This window comes from Solanum stenotomum, chromosome 10 (assembly GCF_019186545.1).
Source record: "Solanum stenotomum isolate F172 chromosome 10, ASM1918654v1, whole genome shotgun sequence".
NCBI classification, from domain to species: Eukaryota; Viridiplantae; Streptophyta; class Magnoliopsida; order Solanales; family Solanaceae; genus Solanum; species Solanum stenotomum.
The window spans coordinates 53,736,825-53,751,932 of NC_064291.1; the positions used below are offsets into that span (position 1 = coordinate 53,736,825).

Consider the following 15,108-nt stretch of genomic DNA (forward strand, 5'->3'; position numbering starts at 1 on the left):
TAAAATGAACTGAGTTAATAAATAAGAAATGTTATTCAGAACTCTACACTTTATATAGGACAAGATTTAAAGTATATGGGATTCATGTAAAGAAATACAAGTAATCAACGAAAGCATGTTCCAAGATCCTATGAATGCATCAAATAAACAGAGGATAAGCACTAATTGTATTATAAATTAGTATAATTAATTAACAGAAATAAAATGTTAGTTGTTGTTAATTAATTAAGTGAAAATTACAAAAGTATACTATTTAAGAACTTTAATTAACAACATATACATATACTTATATTTAATTACAAATGAAGTTTCTAAATTACAGACATAGCATATTTAATTAATTTTCATTTTTAATTATTATTTATTTTCTGTTTTAGTATATCATTTTTTGCGGATTCTATGCCTATTTTTGGGGAATGATTATCATGTATTAAATTTATCTCACCTATTAATGGTTATTACTAAGTTTTTTACATATTTTTTTTTATCTTTCCACCTCTTCAATTTTCTAAGAAATTATTACTTCCTATGCTGTTTTATTTTTTTGAAAAATTTAAAACTTCTCTCTTCCTTTTCTTCTTCATGCTTCTTTGTTCTTATTCTCTCTCTGAATTCTGAATTCTGTTCATCTGGATTTCACCATTGTTATCTTTTACCTTTAAAATTTTCAAACGTGAAAGTTGCTCAATAGATGCTGGAACAGTGCTAGAGATCATATAGACTAAGAATCAAAAGGTTTACGTAAGAAAGATTAAGATACTTCAAAGAATACAAATCGTAAATCAATTAAAATCTTTGATTCAATTTCTTTCAACCGTATTGTACTCTAAATCCAATCCACCTTTGGGCAGCTGATCGTTCCTCAACTGGAGCTACTTCCTTTTCTATTAGAGAGCAGTTTCTACCGTATATGACCTTCTAAATGTATTTTGACCTGTAAAAGATGATACAATCGACTTTCATCTCTCAAAAAGGACTCAACAAGCAAATGCCACAAAGCAAGTTAACAATATTGTATTGACCAAAATGATTGATAATGATATGTACTAACATCCATATGGAAGGTAGCAAGAGTAATGCAGTATGCATTAGAATTTCGCAATTTTGATAGTATATATCGTAAGGTTAGAATTACACACCAACCTTACAATGATAATTACACCAATATCATATTATAGATAATAATTTTGAATACTACACCAATATTATAGAAATCATAGATTGTTAAAATTTACAATTATTTCATAACCATTTATGCAAATAGATTTGCGCATAAAAAGATAAGTTAATATCAAAAACTCGCAAACATGAATGTTTATATCATTCCATACACCAATAATACGATTCATCCTACCAACATAAAACTAAAAGTTTCAACTACATAATGTTTTAAGTAAAAATAAAATAAAAACAACACACTACTGTTAAGCTTGAAAGTCTTCTTGTTATGCTTGGGTGTACCACATTTACTACAAGTGACTTTACTTCTCTTGCATCTTCCTTAATTGAATCCCTTCTTACGATTATTATTTGGTGATCTGCCTGGTTGCTTTCTTGCAATTGGTGGTTACATTACCACTTTCAAAACTGTCACACCCTAAATCCGGATGTGATGGCACGTGTCCATTTCCCACCGGACACGTCAGCCTAACCCAACCACAACGATAGAGAAGTAGAAATACGAGAATAAAAGATAATAAATAAGCGGAAGACTTTAATTAAGACTCAACACTACCCAGAATTTGGTTGTCACATGTACAAACCTCTAAATACAGAATTCGAATAAAAATATACAAGTCTCAGAGTATAGTTCTCGAATAGAACAAAACTGAAAGTAAAGATAACTCAAGGGCACGTCTGGAATGAACCGCTACCTCTCGAGTATGTCCCGAAGCTCAATCTGCTAAAGAAACTACTAAGCCGAATCTGAGAGAGAGCTGTCAACCTACACAATTGTGTAGAAGCAAGGGTGAGTACCGAAAACCACAGGTACTCGCAAGTAACTCTAAACTAAGCAAAACTAGCAGCTACAAACAACTCCTTTCAATCCCAACCGAACCACCGAAACTTCAATCTAGCAGCAAACCAACCAACCTATACTAAACAGATCATATTCAACAGCCAGAACCAACAGTATATCCTCATCAACCTCAGATCAACAAATAAGAGCAAGTAGATCAAATTCCACATAAGAAGGGTAAACCGATACAATCCACACATCACAGACAAAGATAAGGCAAATGCGATGCAAAATGCAATAATGATGTCATGTAGTCGTGATGCATGTCTGTCCTACGATACACATCTGTTGACGTAATCAGTCCGCGCTGAATACTCAAATCAGAACCCATGGGGGCCACACATGGACCATGTATCACCGCCGGAACCAGATCCCATCGGCATCCAAATCGCTAGCCGGAGCTAGTCCATCTCATATATCTCTAGCCGGAGCTAGTCTCAACTGTGTCTCATATCCATCCATCCTCATATCAGTGTCTCAGAACTCATGCAACAGATAGTTCACACATGGGATGAATAATGAATATGCACATGTCATCAATCACAATCATATCACGATCACATCATAGTATTACACATCATCTGTCTCAATCACAACCATATCACGACCACATCATAGTATTACACATCATCTGTCTCAATCACAACCATATCACGACCACATCATAGTATTACACATCATCTGTCTCAATCACAACCATATCACGACCACATCATAGTATTACACATCATCTGTCTCAATCACAACCATATCACGACCACATCATAGTATTACACATCATCTGTCTCAATCACAACCATATCACGACCACATCATAGTATTACACATCATCTGTCTCAATCACAACCATATCACGACCACATCATAGTATTACACATCATCTGTCTCAATCACAACCATATCACGACCACATCATAGTATTACACATCATCTGTCTCAATCACAACCATATCACGACCACATCATAGTATTACACATCATCTGTCTCAATCACAACCATATCACGACCACATCATAGTATTACACATCATCTGTCTCAATCACAACCATATCACGACCACATCATAGTATTACACATCATCTGTCTCAATCACAACCATATCACGACCACATCATAGTATTACACATCATCTGTCTCAATCACAACCATATCACGACCACATCATAGTATTACACATCATCTGTCTCAATCACAACCATATCACGACCACATCATAGTATTACACATCATCTGTCTCAATCACAACCATATCACGACCACATCATAGTATTACACATCATCTGTCTCAATCACAACCATATCACGACCACATCATAGTATTACACATCATCTGTCTCAATCACAACCATATCACGACCACATCATAGTATTACACATCATCTGTCTCAATCACAACCATATCACGACCACATCATAGTATTACACATCATCTGTCTCAATCACAATCATATCACGACCACATCATAGTATTACACATCATCTGTCTCAATCACAACCATATCACGACCACATCATAGTATTACACATCATCTGTCTCAATCACAACCATATCACGACCACATCATAGTATTACACATCATCTGTCTCAATCACAACCATATCACGACCACATCATAGTATTACACATCATCTGTCTCAATCACAACCATATCACGACCACATCATAGTATTACACATCATCTGTCTCAATCACAACCATATCACGACCACATCATAGTATTACACATCATCTGTCTCAATCACAACCATATCACGACCACATCATAGTATTACACATCACCTGTCTCAATCACAACCATATCACGACCACATCATAGTATTACACATCACCTGTCTCAATCACAACCATATCACGACCACATCATAGTATTACACATCACCTGTCTCAATCACAACCATATCACGACCACATCATAGTATTACACATCATCTGTCTCAACATCAATGTCTGTATCAATCATAGCCTACTCATGCTCTTCTATCCCCTCAATATCAGTTATCACATGACTTATTCAACAAATTCAAGTCACATATAACACATTTAGCTCGTTTTATTCCCCATCTTTCATTTACAACAATTTCAATCAACAAATAAAACCCATCCTCAATCCCCATTACTCCCCAACACAATTAGGAAAGTAGTCATGCGTAGTCTAAGAGTTTTACAAAGTTTGGAAGCCACTTGCCTTAAAACGAACTCCAAAAGTTACTTGACTTGAGCCTTTCCTTTCCGAGTATAATCCGGATCACGATAATCTATTCAAACAATTATTCACAATCACAATTCGAGTCCAATGACACCAAAATCAAGAAATTTAGGGAAAAAGGGCAAAACGGTCCAAAAGTCTCATACCGGAAAACGATACCCAAATCTGGAAATTTTTGATGTAAAATGATCCTTAAAGTATTTGGAAGCTAATGGTGAAAACCAATTTGAAAACGGAGTTGAAATCAATTCACAAACTCAATTTGAAGGAAAATCCACGTTCTTGAAGAAGCCTAAAATATTCGGATCCGAAACCCCGACTCGAAAATGAAATATCTCTTGAAAAACATCTTACCCATGCTTAGATAAGTTCAAATATGAAATTTCATCAAAAACGGAGTTAAGATCGACCTTGAAATTCTCAATTTATCAAACTTTAACTTTACCGGGAAAGTCCAAATTGTACGCGGTTAATATGATGAAAATAATCGATGAATCAATAATTTTATGTTAAAATCAGTTTACCCATAACATAAGGATCGTAAATATACCTTTTTCATCAAAAAGGGAGTCCAAATCGATAAAACCCCAATTTTTCCCAAGAGATTTACGGATAGGAAAAAAAACCAGATAAAGAAATTATGAGAAAATGTCGAATTGAAGATTGAATACTAACCCTCATATTAATTCAAGAAGAAACCCGTAAGAATCACTCCATTCCGATCTCTAGAACTCCCGATATGCTCAAAATACCAAATGAACACAGTCTGAGATTTTTATAACAGTACATGGCTGTTATGCACCAGAAAAACAGCAGTTAATCTTTCACTAAAAAGGCCGTAATTTCCTCATACGATAGTGAAATGACCCGATTCTTTTTTGTAAATGTCTTAAATAATGATACGGACCTGCTCGTTCAATCGGAGCTCAATTTCATGCTCGTTTGCCCAGTCAAATATCATTTCTACTCGGTAAACAATTATTTCTTATTTGCGATAAAAGTCCAATCTCGGGTTAGCGAAAATGCACCAAAATTTGCAGATAAGTCCTATAATTCATGCTCAAAATTTCAGAACCTTCGGAATAATTTTTCGACCTTTAAAACTAATAATGAACCCTTTAGTTGCCACAATTTGCTGAAATAGTGTCAAAGCATCCAAGAAGCTTAAAAGCTCACCCAAAACTCATTTGGCACTTCCCGAACACAAACCAAATATGCTACTAGCTTGAAAATGACATTTCGGACTCAATGAAAGCGTCGGAATTTGAATTCGAGGTCTCCTTGACCCGGTATCCGATAAGGCGTCAAGAAACTAACTTTAGGCTCAAAAACTCAAAACGCACTCGGGGCCTCTAAAAATTCAACCAAGACTCATTCTAGACTTAGAATCACCCCCTGAATCCAACGGTGCCCTCGGAATTCCATTTCGAGCACCGAAACCTCGTTTGTTGACCAAAGTCAACTCTTGATCAAAATTTCACAATTTTAGCAACTTAGGACCTCAAATCTTCGTTTTAACTCCAAATTCGACTCCGTAAATTCTCATAGACCTGTTTCGACATTCTAAAACCGCTGGAATCAACGAAAATCCGATTCGAGTCTCAAAACTCCAAATGACTCAAAGTAGCACTTTTAACCAAACTTTAACTCTTAAAAACTCAACTTTTCATCAATTTTCCTTCAAACCAACTTCGAAAATACAACAATTAGGACTCGGGGAAATTATCGGGAGGGGTAAAACGGTCATTTTATGAAAATTTCCAAAAATGACCTTTAGGGTCATTACAAAAACATACGATGGAATATCCCAGTTTGGTACTCAATGGCTTCCATAGTGCTATCCACACATGTTACACATAAGAGATACTTTGAAAAGAAATCAGAATTGCATCTCTTTTGATCTAAATAAACTTGGACACCCATAACTTTATGAATCTTCACTGATGGATGGACCACTCACGACGTATTTGAGTTCTAAATGAAAAATGGTCATGTACACACTCAATTGAGAAGATATAGTATTAATTAAGTCTTCGTATTTGGTGTTTGCATCATACATCACTTCTTCAATATTGTAATCCACGTAATTTCCTCTAAAATTACAAATTATTAATCAATTTCCAAAATTAGCAGAATAGTGCTCATAAAGTAATTAAATTACCATCACAAATCAATAAGCTTTATAACCAATTTAATAATTCTTCAATTTTGTTAGCTATACCAAATCAGGCAACTTATGACACCAATAAATGTACCAAAATATTTATTGTTAATCATGTTGGTATTCAAAACGGTTGAAGACACATATATTAGTGGTCTAGACAAACATTTTCACCAAACCAGTTATCAAAATATATACCATAATTTCGTTGTATAAACGTCAATTTAACATTTCTTCAATTTGTCATCTATACCAAGTCAGACACTAAAATATACCAATAGATGTACCAAAATAATAACTTGCAGTTGGTGTTTCTACAAGGTCTACAAGATATTAATTACACCAAATCACATACCATAAGTAATTTGAGAATTATGGTATAAAATTTGTTATCTATACCAACTCAGACAACTAAAGACGCAAATAGATGTACCAGAATACTAACTTGAAGTTGTTCTTTGTATAAGGTCTAAAAAAATACCAATAACAACATATCACACACCAAAACAAATTATTGATTTATGGTGTTTATATAAGGAATGCAACATATCAATTACATTTTCACCAAATCAGTTACCAAAAACATACCATAATTTCGTTGTATTTAAACAACACAAAACAAATTTTGTAATACAATTTGCTATGACCTATGGTGTTTATAAAAACACAATAAATAATATCTATTACACCAAACTATCTACAGTATCAATATCACATAATAATCTATCATCACTTGCACAAAAAAAAACGATGATTAATGGTGTTTCTAAAAACATACTACAAAATACCAATAAACCACATCATATCCACCATGTTCACTATCAATTAAACCTAATAACATACTAAAAACGATTAATAATTTTTATTGTTTATTAAAAAAATAAATCCAGCCAATCGTTGCACCAGACTATTTCCAAAGCATATCAATTTTATATTAAACCACAATAACATAGAATTTAAACCAACGACTAAATACATATTGTGAGAAAAACACCAAATCAATCGTAAGTTGTTCAAATACCTGATGCGTCCCATCGTTCGTTGTGTTGTATTAAAATTTGAAAAATTATTGGTATCCATCTTTGAATGGTAAATCAGAGTAGAAAGAGAGTTTTATTTTTGTTAAAGACCTTTCTTCATGGAGAGAATATATAACAAATCTGAGTAAATTAGGGAAGGTAAAATAATTGAAGAAAATCAAGGAAATAAACGTGGCTGACTATTTCTACGTTTTAAAAAAAATATATAAATTCTAGTTTTGAAATAAAACTATTGCTATATAAGTGAAAAAAAAAGTATTGCTATATAGGAGTAATTAAGGTACTTAGGTTGTATACTTAAGTTTTTTATCCTTAATTAATTAAGACAATAGATAGAATGAGGGCCAAATTTGTTTTTATTGGGACAGTGATGGTCTGGGATCTAGGGTGTGAAAAGATGAAGACCAATGATGGGACATCACATGGAATTTTAATAATTGGGTCAATGCTAATTTTATTATTAATATTCCTTAGTCCTCAAAACAACACAAGGAGAGTGCAAAAATAATCCTAATAATAGATTCACACATGACTTGCATGAATGCGCATGGGCTCCTTAATTCCCTTCTAATTTCTAGTACTAAACAAATGGTGAATTAGTTTATTTTCCATCCCTACCCATTCAAGAAAGAAGGAAAAAAAAAGAAAAAAAAGGACTAAGGTCACCGAGTATATGACTTTAGATAGGAAGATTTTGGAGGTCATAAATTATATATGGTAGAATGTTAGTAGTTAGGGCGTAGGAGAGTGTTGTCTTACTTTCCAACGGGTTAGGCTTGGGGTAGTATATCATGCTCGTAAATGTTTCTCTTTTAGGATCAGTAGTAATATTATTCCTTCTGCCCCAATTTATATAGTACAATTCGAATTTTGAAAGTCAAATAGTTTAAGTTTGACCGTAAATTTGGGATATGGAATCTTCAAGATTTCTGAAATAAAATTTATATATTTGAAAACTACATAAAAAGTACTATAGGTCGTAATATTGACGAATCAAACTACATAAATTGAAACAAATAAGGACATAGTAGTTTTTGCAAAATTTCATGTATTGTGATTTATGTTGCTACCATTTGTGTCTTGTGTTTTAGTTATCACATGCCTTTGTTGTTACTAATCAAACATGGGTCATCACCCCCCCCCCCCCCTAAAATTAAACATGAGTCATATTTTCATGAGCTAATTTTATCATCGTGTCCCATAACTCTCTCTATCGAAGTGCTTTAGAATGGTTAATTATGAGAGCAACAAAGCACGCTCAATAATGATGTCTACTCTAAAATTGAGCATTGCTTGAAAGGGACTGTCAAGTTTGAGTTCAATTTCAACCACATCAAAGTAAAAAACCATGATTATTACTACTAAGTTCTATAATAATTAACTGCCTCAAAAAGTAAACAAGAAAAAAAACACTTTTTAGTTTCTTCTTATTGTTATTGCATAATTATGTTATCAAATTGTTCCGTCCTTTTTTCCCTCACTTATCCGCTAAGTTCTTTGAGTATTTAACACCAACTAAAATTTGAATGTCTACATATAAAAACTCCTACATATATATCACTTTATATACAACTACCATCTTCTTCCACCTTATATATAGCCTATAGAATATACAAATTAAAACTCCTCTAGGTATTGAGCTTCTACGTACACGACACAACATATATCCAGTGTAGTCCCACACACTGAGGTCTGAGGAGGGTGGAGTGTAGGCTAGGCCTTACCTCTACCTCAGAGCAACAAAATGGCTTTCAATATTCTAAAATAAATTAAGGTGAGCTGAATTATGAATCTTGAAGCGATGACTTACTGGGAATTTAAGTTTTAAATATAGTTATTTAGATTCATTATTCATTTGTATTAATTTATTTATTTAATATGAGGTATTCTTGAACTTCAAGGTAGGGCAAACAAGAAGGTTTGAGTGGTTTTGGTTAATCTAGTGGATTTGTTTTAACTACTTAGTTTTAATTATGCTTGCAGTTGGAAACTTTCTTATTAATTCACGATCCTGGTAATTAAAAACAATAGCAATGGTGCACTACTCTTTTACTTGGTGTGTAAATTTCTTTTTATAATATGTCATAAGTCTAAAATATTTTCTGCTTTGATAACATATTGAATTGTGTGATCATCTGATGTACAAATAAATTTTTAAAAAATGTTAGAAAGTATATTTAAATAATTGTCTTTATCGTAATTTGGAAGTGTTAAGCAGTTTTGCTTCTTATTAAAGTGGAATTAACCGCGCATTATTGATATCTTCCATGAGAAGGCTATTCTTTGCATAATAATCACGTTTGCAACTCCATTACATTTATGATTTATTTACTTTATTGATATCTTCCATGAGAAGGCTATTATTTACGTTCAAAAAGCTCTCTCAAAAATCAATTTTTCTATCTTTATGAGATAGAATTAAGGTTGGTGTACACTTTACTGTTGTGTTGTATATAGTATATGACTAGCTAGCACAAGGGTAATTTCATATGCACACATACTAGTACATGTCAAATTAAATGATTCTCTTTAATTAGTTGACACTTACAATAGTTTTGCATTTTTAGATTTACGAGTTTGGATATAAAATTTAAATGTGATTATGAGACTTAAGTGCAGATAAGAGGCGGATACATAATTTAAATTTGATAAATTCAATTATATTATTGCTGAACCTAATCTGAATTGTATGAGTATTATAGGCCTAACCCCTAGCTTCCTAGCTACGAGTTTTTTTTCGCAATCAGTTTAATAAATTTTAAACTTCTTTTTAGTCTAATTAATTGGTTTCTTTTTGTTAAAAAAAGTTTCAACCTTTAGTTTAAAAAAATATGGAAGTCAACTTATAAAAACATTTTGTAATTAGAGATCGAGAAGGCAGACTTAATTAATTACTTAAAAATTTATTTAGGTCACTCAAGGGAGATTCATAAGTAGTTTAATGTAGTCTCTTCAGAACATTGATAAATTGGAAAGATATCACAAATTAATAAATAAGACATCATGCATGCACAAATCGAGAAATGATCCAAATAATTGTTTCTAAAATGTTAGATCCTTAGCCTTGAAATAGTACTATATACATATATTAGAGCTCCTCTATATGTTTTTTTTTTTTTGGGTCCTTTTTTCTTTAAATACTAGTTTCATTCATTCTTATAGATGAATACAAATTTTTTAAACCTCTAATACATCACGTACCATATTTGAGTTTTATTATGTACATAAACTGAAACAATTTATAAGTACATATATCAAATCCAATCATCATCATATATTTTCTATGATTATATATTACTTCCATAAATTGTCAAATTGTGAACTTGAAGCAGATAATGAGGCAATTTCTGAACTCATTTCTTGTCCCTTAGTATCACTTTGAAGCTGCATGTTCATTTTTTCAGATGCTGGGGAACTAGAGCAAGCAGCATTGCAGCCATCTTGTTGAGTACTTAATTGAGATGCAACAAGTTTATCGAGTACTCGCCAATCGGTCACTTGATCATAGTTGTTGTTGTTATTGTAAATTGAGTTGTTGTTGATTGATCCATAGGGTAGAGGGATTTTTGGAGACTCTAATTGAGGGAGTTGAAGAAATAATGCATCATTATTCTGAGGGTACTGTTGATGCATATTGTTGTAGGGTAATTGATGATGGTATGAAGGTGTAACATTATATGGATTTGGAAAACTGTTACGTTGTGGAGAGTCAAAATTAGGCGTGAAATTGGAGACTAATTGGTCATCGTTATACCAACATAGTGACTCGTGTTGGTATAATTGGTCTCCTTCTCTCCTTATTGATGTTGCTAGTTTTTTCTTGAATACTCTACACACTGCCCAACCTTCTTCCTGCTGATTCAATTTGAGTAATGTTAGGATATACATAAAATTTATAATGTTTTATACATTGACGGTATAAATAACGATGTATTAATGTATGTACTATTAGGTTAAGTTGATCTAGAATGTTGAGCTTAGTAATTTTCTGTATCAACATTGATATGGTAATAACCTCATCAAATTGCAAACAATAAAATAACATTTGACTAAACTTGTATATATGCTGGTCAAACTATTTTGTAACCACTTGTTAAGAACACAATCAGTTGGTCAAGCATCCTTTTATAAGTCAATCAGTCAAAAGTAATAGCTTGGTCAATCCTAACTAATGATTTTGCAGCTTATAAATATTTTTGATTTGATCAATTTTATTCCTAAATATCTTTTCGTGATATATATGCTTTTAAACAATTTATTTTAGAAAGCTCTAGGGATATTTCAGTTATTTCAACATAAAAAGTGTTTATCAACACATTTTTATAAAACGTACTGACTAGTTATAATCCGTTCCAGAACTTCTATCTAAACACGTAACTTACTCAACAATTGTCTACTATATATCAACAAATCAAGATAATTAGGAGCTAGGTTTATCAGACTTCGATAAGTTAAATTTTTTTTTCTATGCAATTGTAATTGATAACTACACATTTCTATAACTACTCTAGCAAAATATATCAAGGTATAGAAATCTTCACATGAAAAAGAATGTTTTAATTTGAGATAGTTCTTAATTATCGATTATAACTACAATCCTTACGATAACAACATAGCTCAATCAACTATAACAGATAACTCGTCTTATTTATTCAGATTATTTAAGTTTAGAAGACTTGCCTGAATAGTATTGGCATTCTCATTGGTTTCAAGTCTGTACTCATGCATTATATAATCTGATTTTTGTCCATTTGGTGCTCGACCTTTATAAAATACCAATGTCTTTCTCATTCCAACTAAACATTGCTTACGATAAATAGCCTTATCTCTTCCAGTTGCTTTCCAAAATCCTGCTTTTGTAGCTCTATTTGTTCTAGTCCCTGTTGGATACTTCTTGTCTTTATGACTAAAAAAGTACCATTCATTTTGCTCCTCACTTCCAATCCTGCACAATTCTGAAAAATATAAACAAACAAAAAATCAGTACAGTCACATCTCTCTATAACAGTCATCATCTATAACAATATTTCACTATAACAATCAAGTTTGTTTTTGAAAACAGATTTTACATGTTGTGTTATATTATATGCTTTCTCTAACAACATCTAGTTATAACAACATGATGTCGTTATAGACGGTACTAATTAGTAGAAGATCATCTTTTTTCCTGGCTCTATCGGAAATAGCTTCTCTACATCCAATCCTTCCTAAATCCCACATGTGAAATTACACTAGATACATTGTTGTATTGAAATTTTGTATATTTTCACATCTAGAATTAACATATACTACAACATATGTCATTGAAAATTAATGATGTTATAAATCAAAGCTATGTACCTTGAAGATCCCATGGCTCAATTTTATAAAGATCAATTTCCTTAATGACATCAAGGTCAATTCTTTTTGAAGCAATCTTTTTTCTGAGGTAATAATCAACTAATTCTTCATCCGTAGGGTGGAATCTAAAACCTGGAGGAACATGTGTAAAAGAATTCATATCTTTTGTTGATCCACAAAATCAAAACCTGCATTCCAATTATCAAATACATTAGTTATTAAAAACAAAAAGATTATAATATATAATTATATCACATACTATAAGTTTCAAGAACATACAAATGTAAGGAAATTAGAGAACATTTCACCAATTTTCTTTAGTGTTTTTTTTTTTTTTGATATTGTACATGTGATCACATACTTTTAATCTGTACAAGTGATTAAAAATGTTAAACATCAGTTCACTTCATTGTTCAGAAAACATATATATCATATGTTTCCTTTCTAAACTAAACTACCTGTCAAACTATTAATAATAATATAGAAAATAAGACTGGTTACCTGCTATAACTAATCAGACATGATTTAACATGAATATACACACTATTTTTGTATAATCTATGTAACACCTCAATTCAAAACCCTAATAAATAAAAAAGAAAATCAAATTCAACACCAGCTAGTTCAAATCATAAGCAAGAATTTATAATTCAGAAATTAATTACCTAAATTAAGAAAAAAAACATGTATATATGTTAAAACAAATTAAAACACTAAAAGTAAATAATGTGTGTAGAATTTGTTTTGTCAACTTTGTGGGGATAAAAGCATGAGAGCCCTAATCACTTGAAGATATGGCTAAAAAAAATACTACTCAAGTTTGCTTTAGCCTTAGGCATGAAACTTGAATGAAACAAGTACGATAAGTATAATGTCTCCTCCACTCATAAAAAGTATAATAATATAATGCGTAATCAAAATTATATACTTTTACTTTAATTTGTTTAGATATAGCCAACATAATACATATTAAATTATCAAACAATTAAGCTCAAGAAGCATGCACCTAAATTAATATCTCACAAATGCATATAGTACACTCAAAATAAATTTAATTTGATATCACAAAAGAGGAAGGAGGAGGAGGAAGGTTACATAGTCTATACTCATCCTTTAAGAAAATAAGATCTAAGTAGAGTGAATAAATTTATGATGAAAATTAACAAGAATATTCTAAATAATTTTGTAAAACATTTTGCAAGACCTTGAAAACACTTTCTTCATCCAATTAACTTATATTTTTCTTTGTCTAGGGTGATGACACATAAAATTCGAGATAGCAAGCTACCTTGATGGACTTTCTCGTTAAAAAAATGAATTAATATTTTGCAAGTCAATGACGATTCACATATCAGATATTAACGAACAGATACTACACTTGATCTTCTTCATCAAATTATCTAAAAATGAAATAAGAAAGAAGAAGAAGATAGCTAGCTATATCAAGACAACCTTTGATGATAATTGTAATGATCCTCTAGAGTTTGTTGTTGATCCACAGATCTGCTTCTCTCTTGTAAAATATTCAGATCAATCAAAGCCACTGTGTAAAAAGATATATAGAATTATAAAACTCTCATTCAACTTTATAAAGCTAGCAGACAAAAAGAGAAGCTACCAATTCCTCCTCGGGAATCGAACTCTTTTAACTCACACACAAAATAAAATAAAAAACTTGTCTCATGGTCCTCTCCACCCAAAAAAAAAAAAAAAACTATGATCAGATTCCAAAGTATATATGAAAAGTAGAGAAGAAATTAATTTCTTCCTTAAGAGGAAAAAAAATGAGGAGCTAGAAAAACATAGGGGCTCAAAAAAAATGCAAACTAGAGTGTGTAACAAATTAAAACATTCTTTTTTTTTTCTTCTATAGAAAACAACTATGAGTAGTATATATATACATATATATTTTTTGTGTCACCTTATCACTTGAGGAAGAAGATAAAGATCATTGTAAAAAAGATTTGGAGGCAGAAAAAATGGTGGCTGAGGGTGAAGCACACAAGTTAATTATTCCACCACCACCACCCCCACCAATTTTTGATGGAGACCTAAGTTGATGGTTTTTTAGTATATGAAAAAAAAAATGTGATTTTAGTGTTTTTGTATGTTTTGTTTGATTAAAGAGATAGAGAATGAAGGTCAAGAAAAATGAGGGCATATATTAGCTAGGCCTTCTTAAAGAGGCAAACAACATCCATACATTATAAGACAACACACCCGACCAAAAAGAGAATGTATTTGTTAATTATTAACTTGTTTGTTAGCTTATTAAATTGTTGTTGGTGACATAATCATTTAATCAAATATTTAACATTTTCTTGGATCCATAATTTAAA

The 15,108-nt window shown here is 31.7% G+C and overlaps 1 protein-coding gene across 2 annotated transcripts; it reads right to left on the bottom strand.

Moving 5' to 3' along the window:
* Positions 1 to 10,580: 10,580 nt before the first annotated feature.
* Positions 10,581 to 14,868, bottom strand: LOC125878450 (NAC domain-containing protein 7-like). 2 transcript variants are annotated; one of them, XM_049559707.1, is made up of 5 exons: positions 14,691 to 14,868; positions 14,222 to 14,312; positions 12,770 to 12,957; positions 12,110 to 12,384; positions 10,581 to 11,281 (listed from the first exon to the last, which is right to left on the bottom strand). In XM_049559707.1, exons 3-5 carry the CDS (start codon positions 12,927 to 12,929, stop codon positions 10,724 to 10,726), a joined length of 993 nt encoding a protein of 330 aa, XP_049415664.1. In that variant the 5' UTR covers positions 12,930 to 12,957; positions 14,222 to 14,312; positions 14,691 to 14,868; the 3' UTR covers positions 10,581 to 10,723. The 2 variants fall into 2 exon arrangements, with proteins under 2 accessions (XP_049415664.1, XP_049415662.1); XM_049559705.1 differs by lacking the exon at positions 14,691 to 14,868 and having other exon boundaries at positions 10,581 to 11,277; positions 12,106 to 12,384; positions 14,222 to 14,470.
* Positions 14,869 to 15,108: the final 240 nt, after the last annotated feature.

What these genes read in the sequence shown, in the direction of transcription:
- LOC125878450 (XM_049559707.1), bottom strand. Translation starts at nt 12,929, where the DNA reads ATGAATTCTTTTACACATGTTCCTCCAGGTTTTAGATTCCACCCTACG. An exon ending in TGAGCCATGGGATCTTCAAG is followed by an intron (nt 12,385 to 12,769) that starts GTACATAGCTTT and finishes TATATTTTTCAG; the next exon opens with AATTGTGCAGGATTGGAAGT. An exon ending in AGAATGCCAATACTATTCAG is followed by an intron (nt 11,282 to 12,109) that starts GCAAGTCTTCTA and finishes TTGAATCAGCAG; the next exon opens with GAAGAAGGTTGGGCAGTGTG.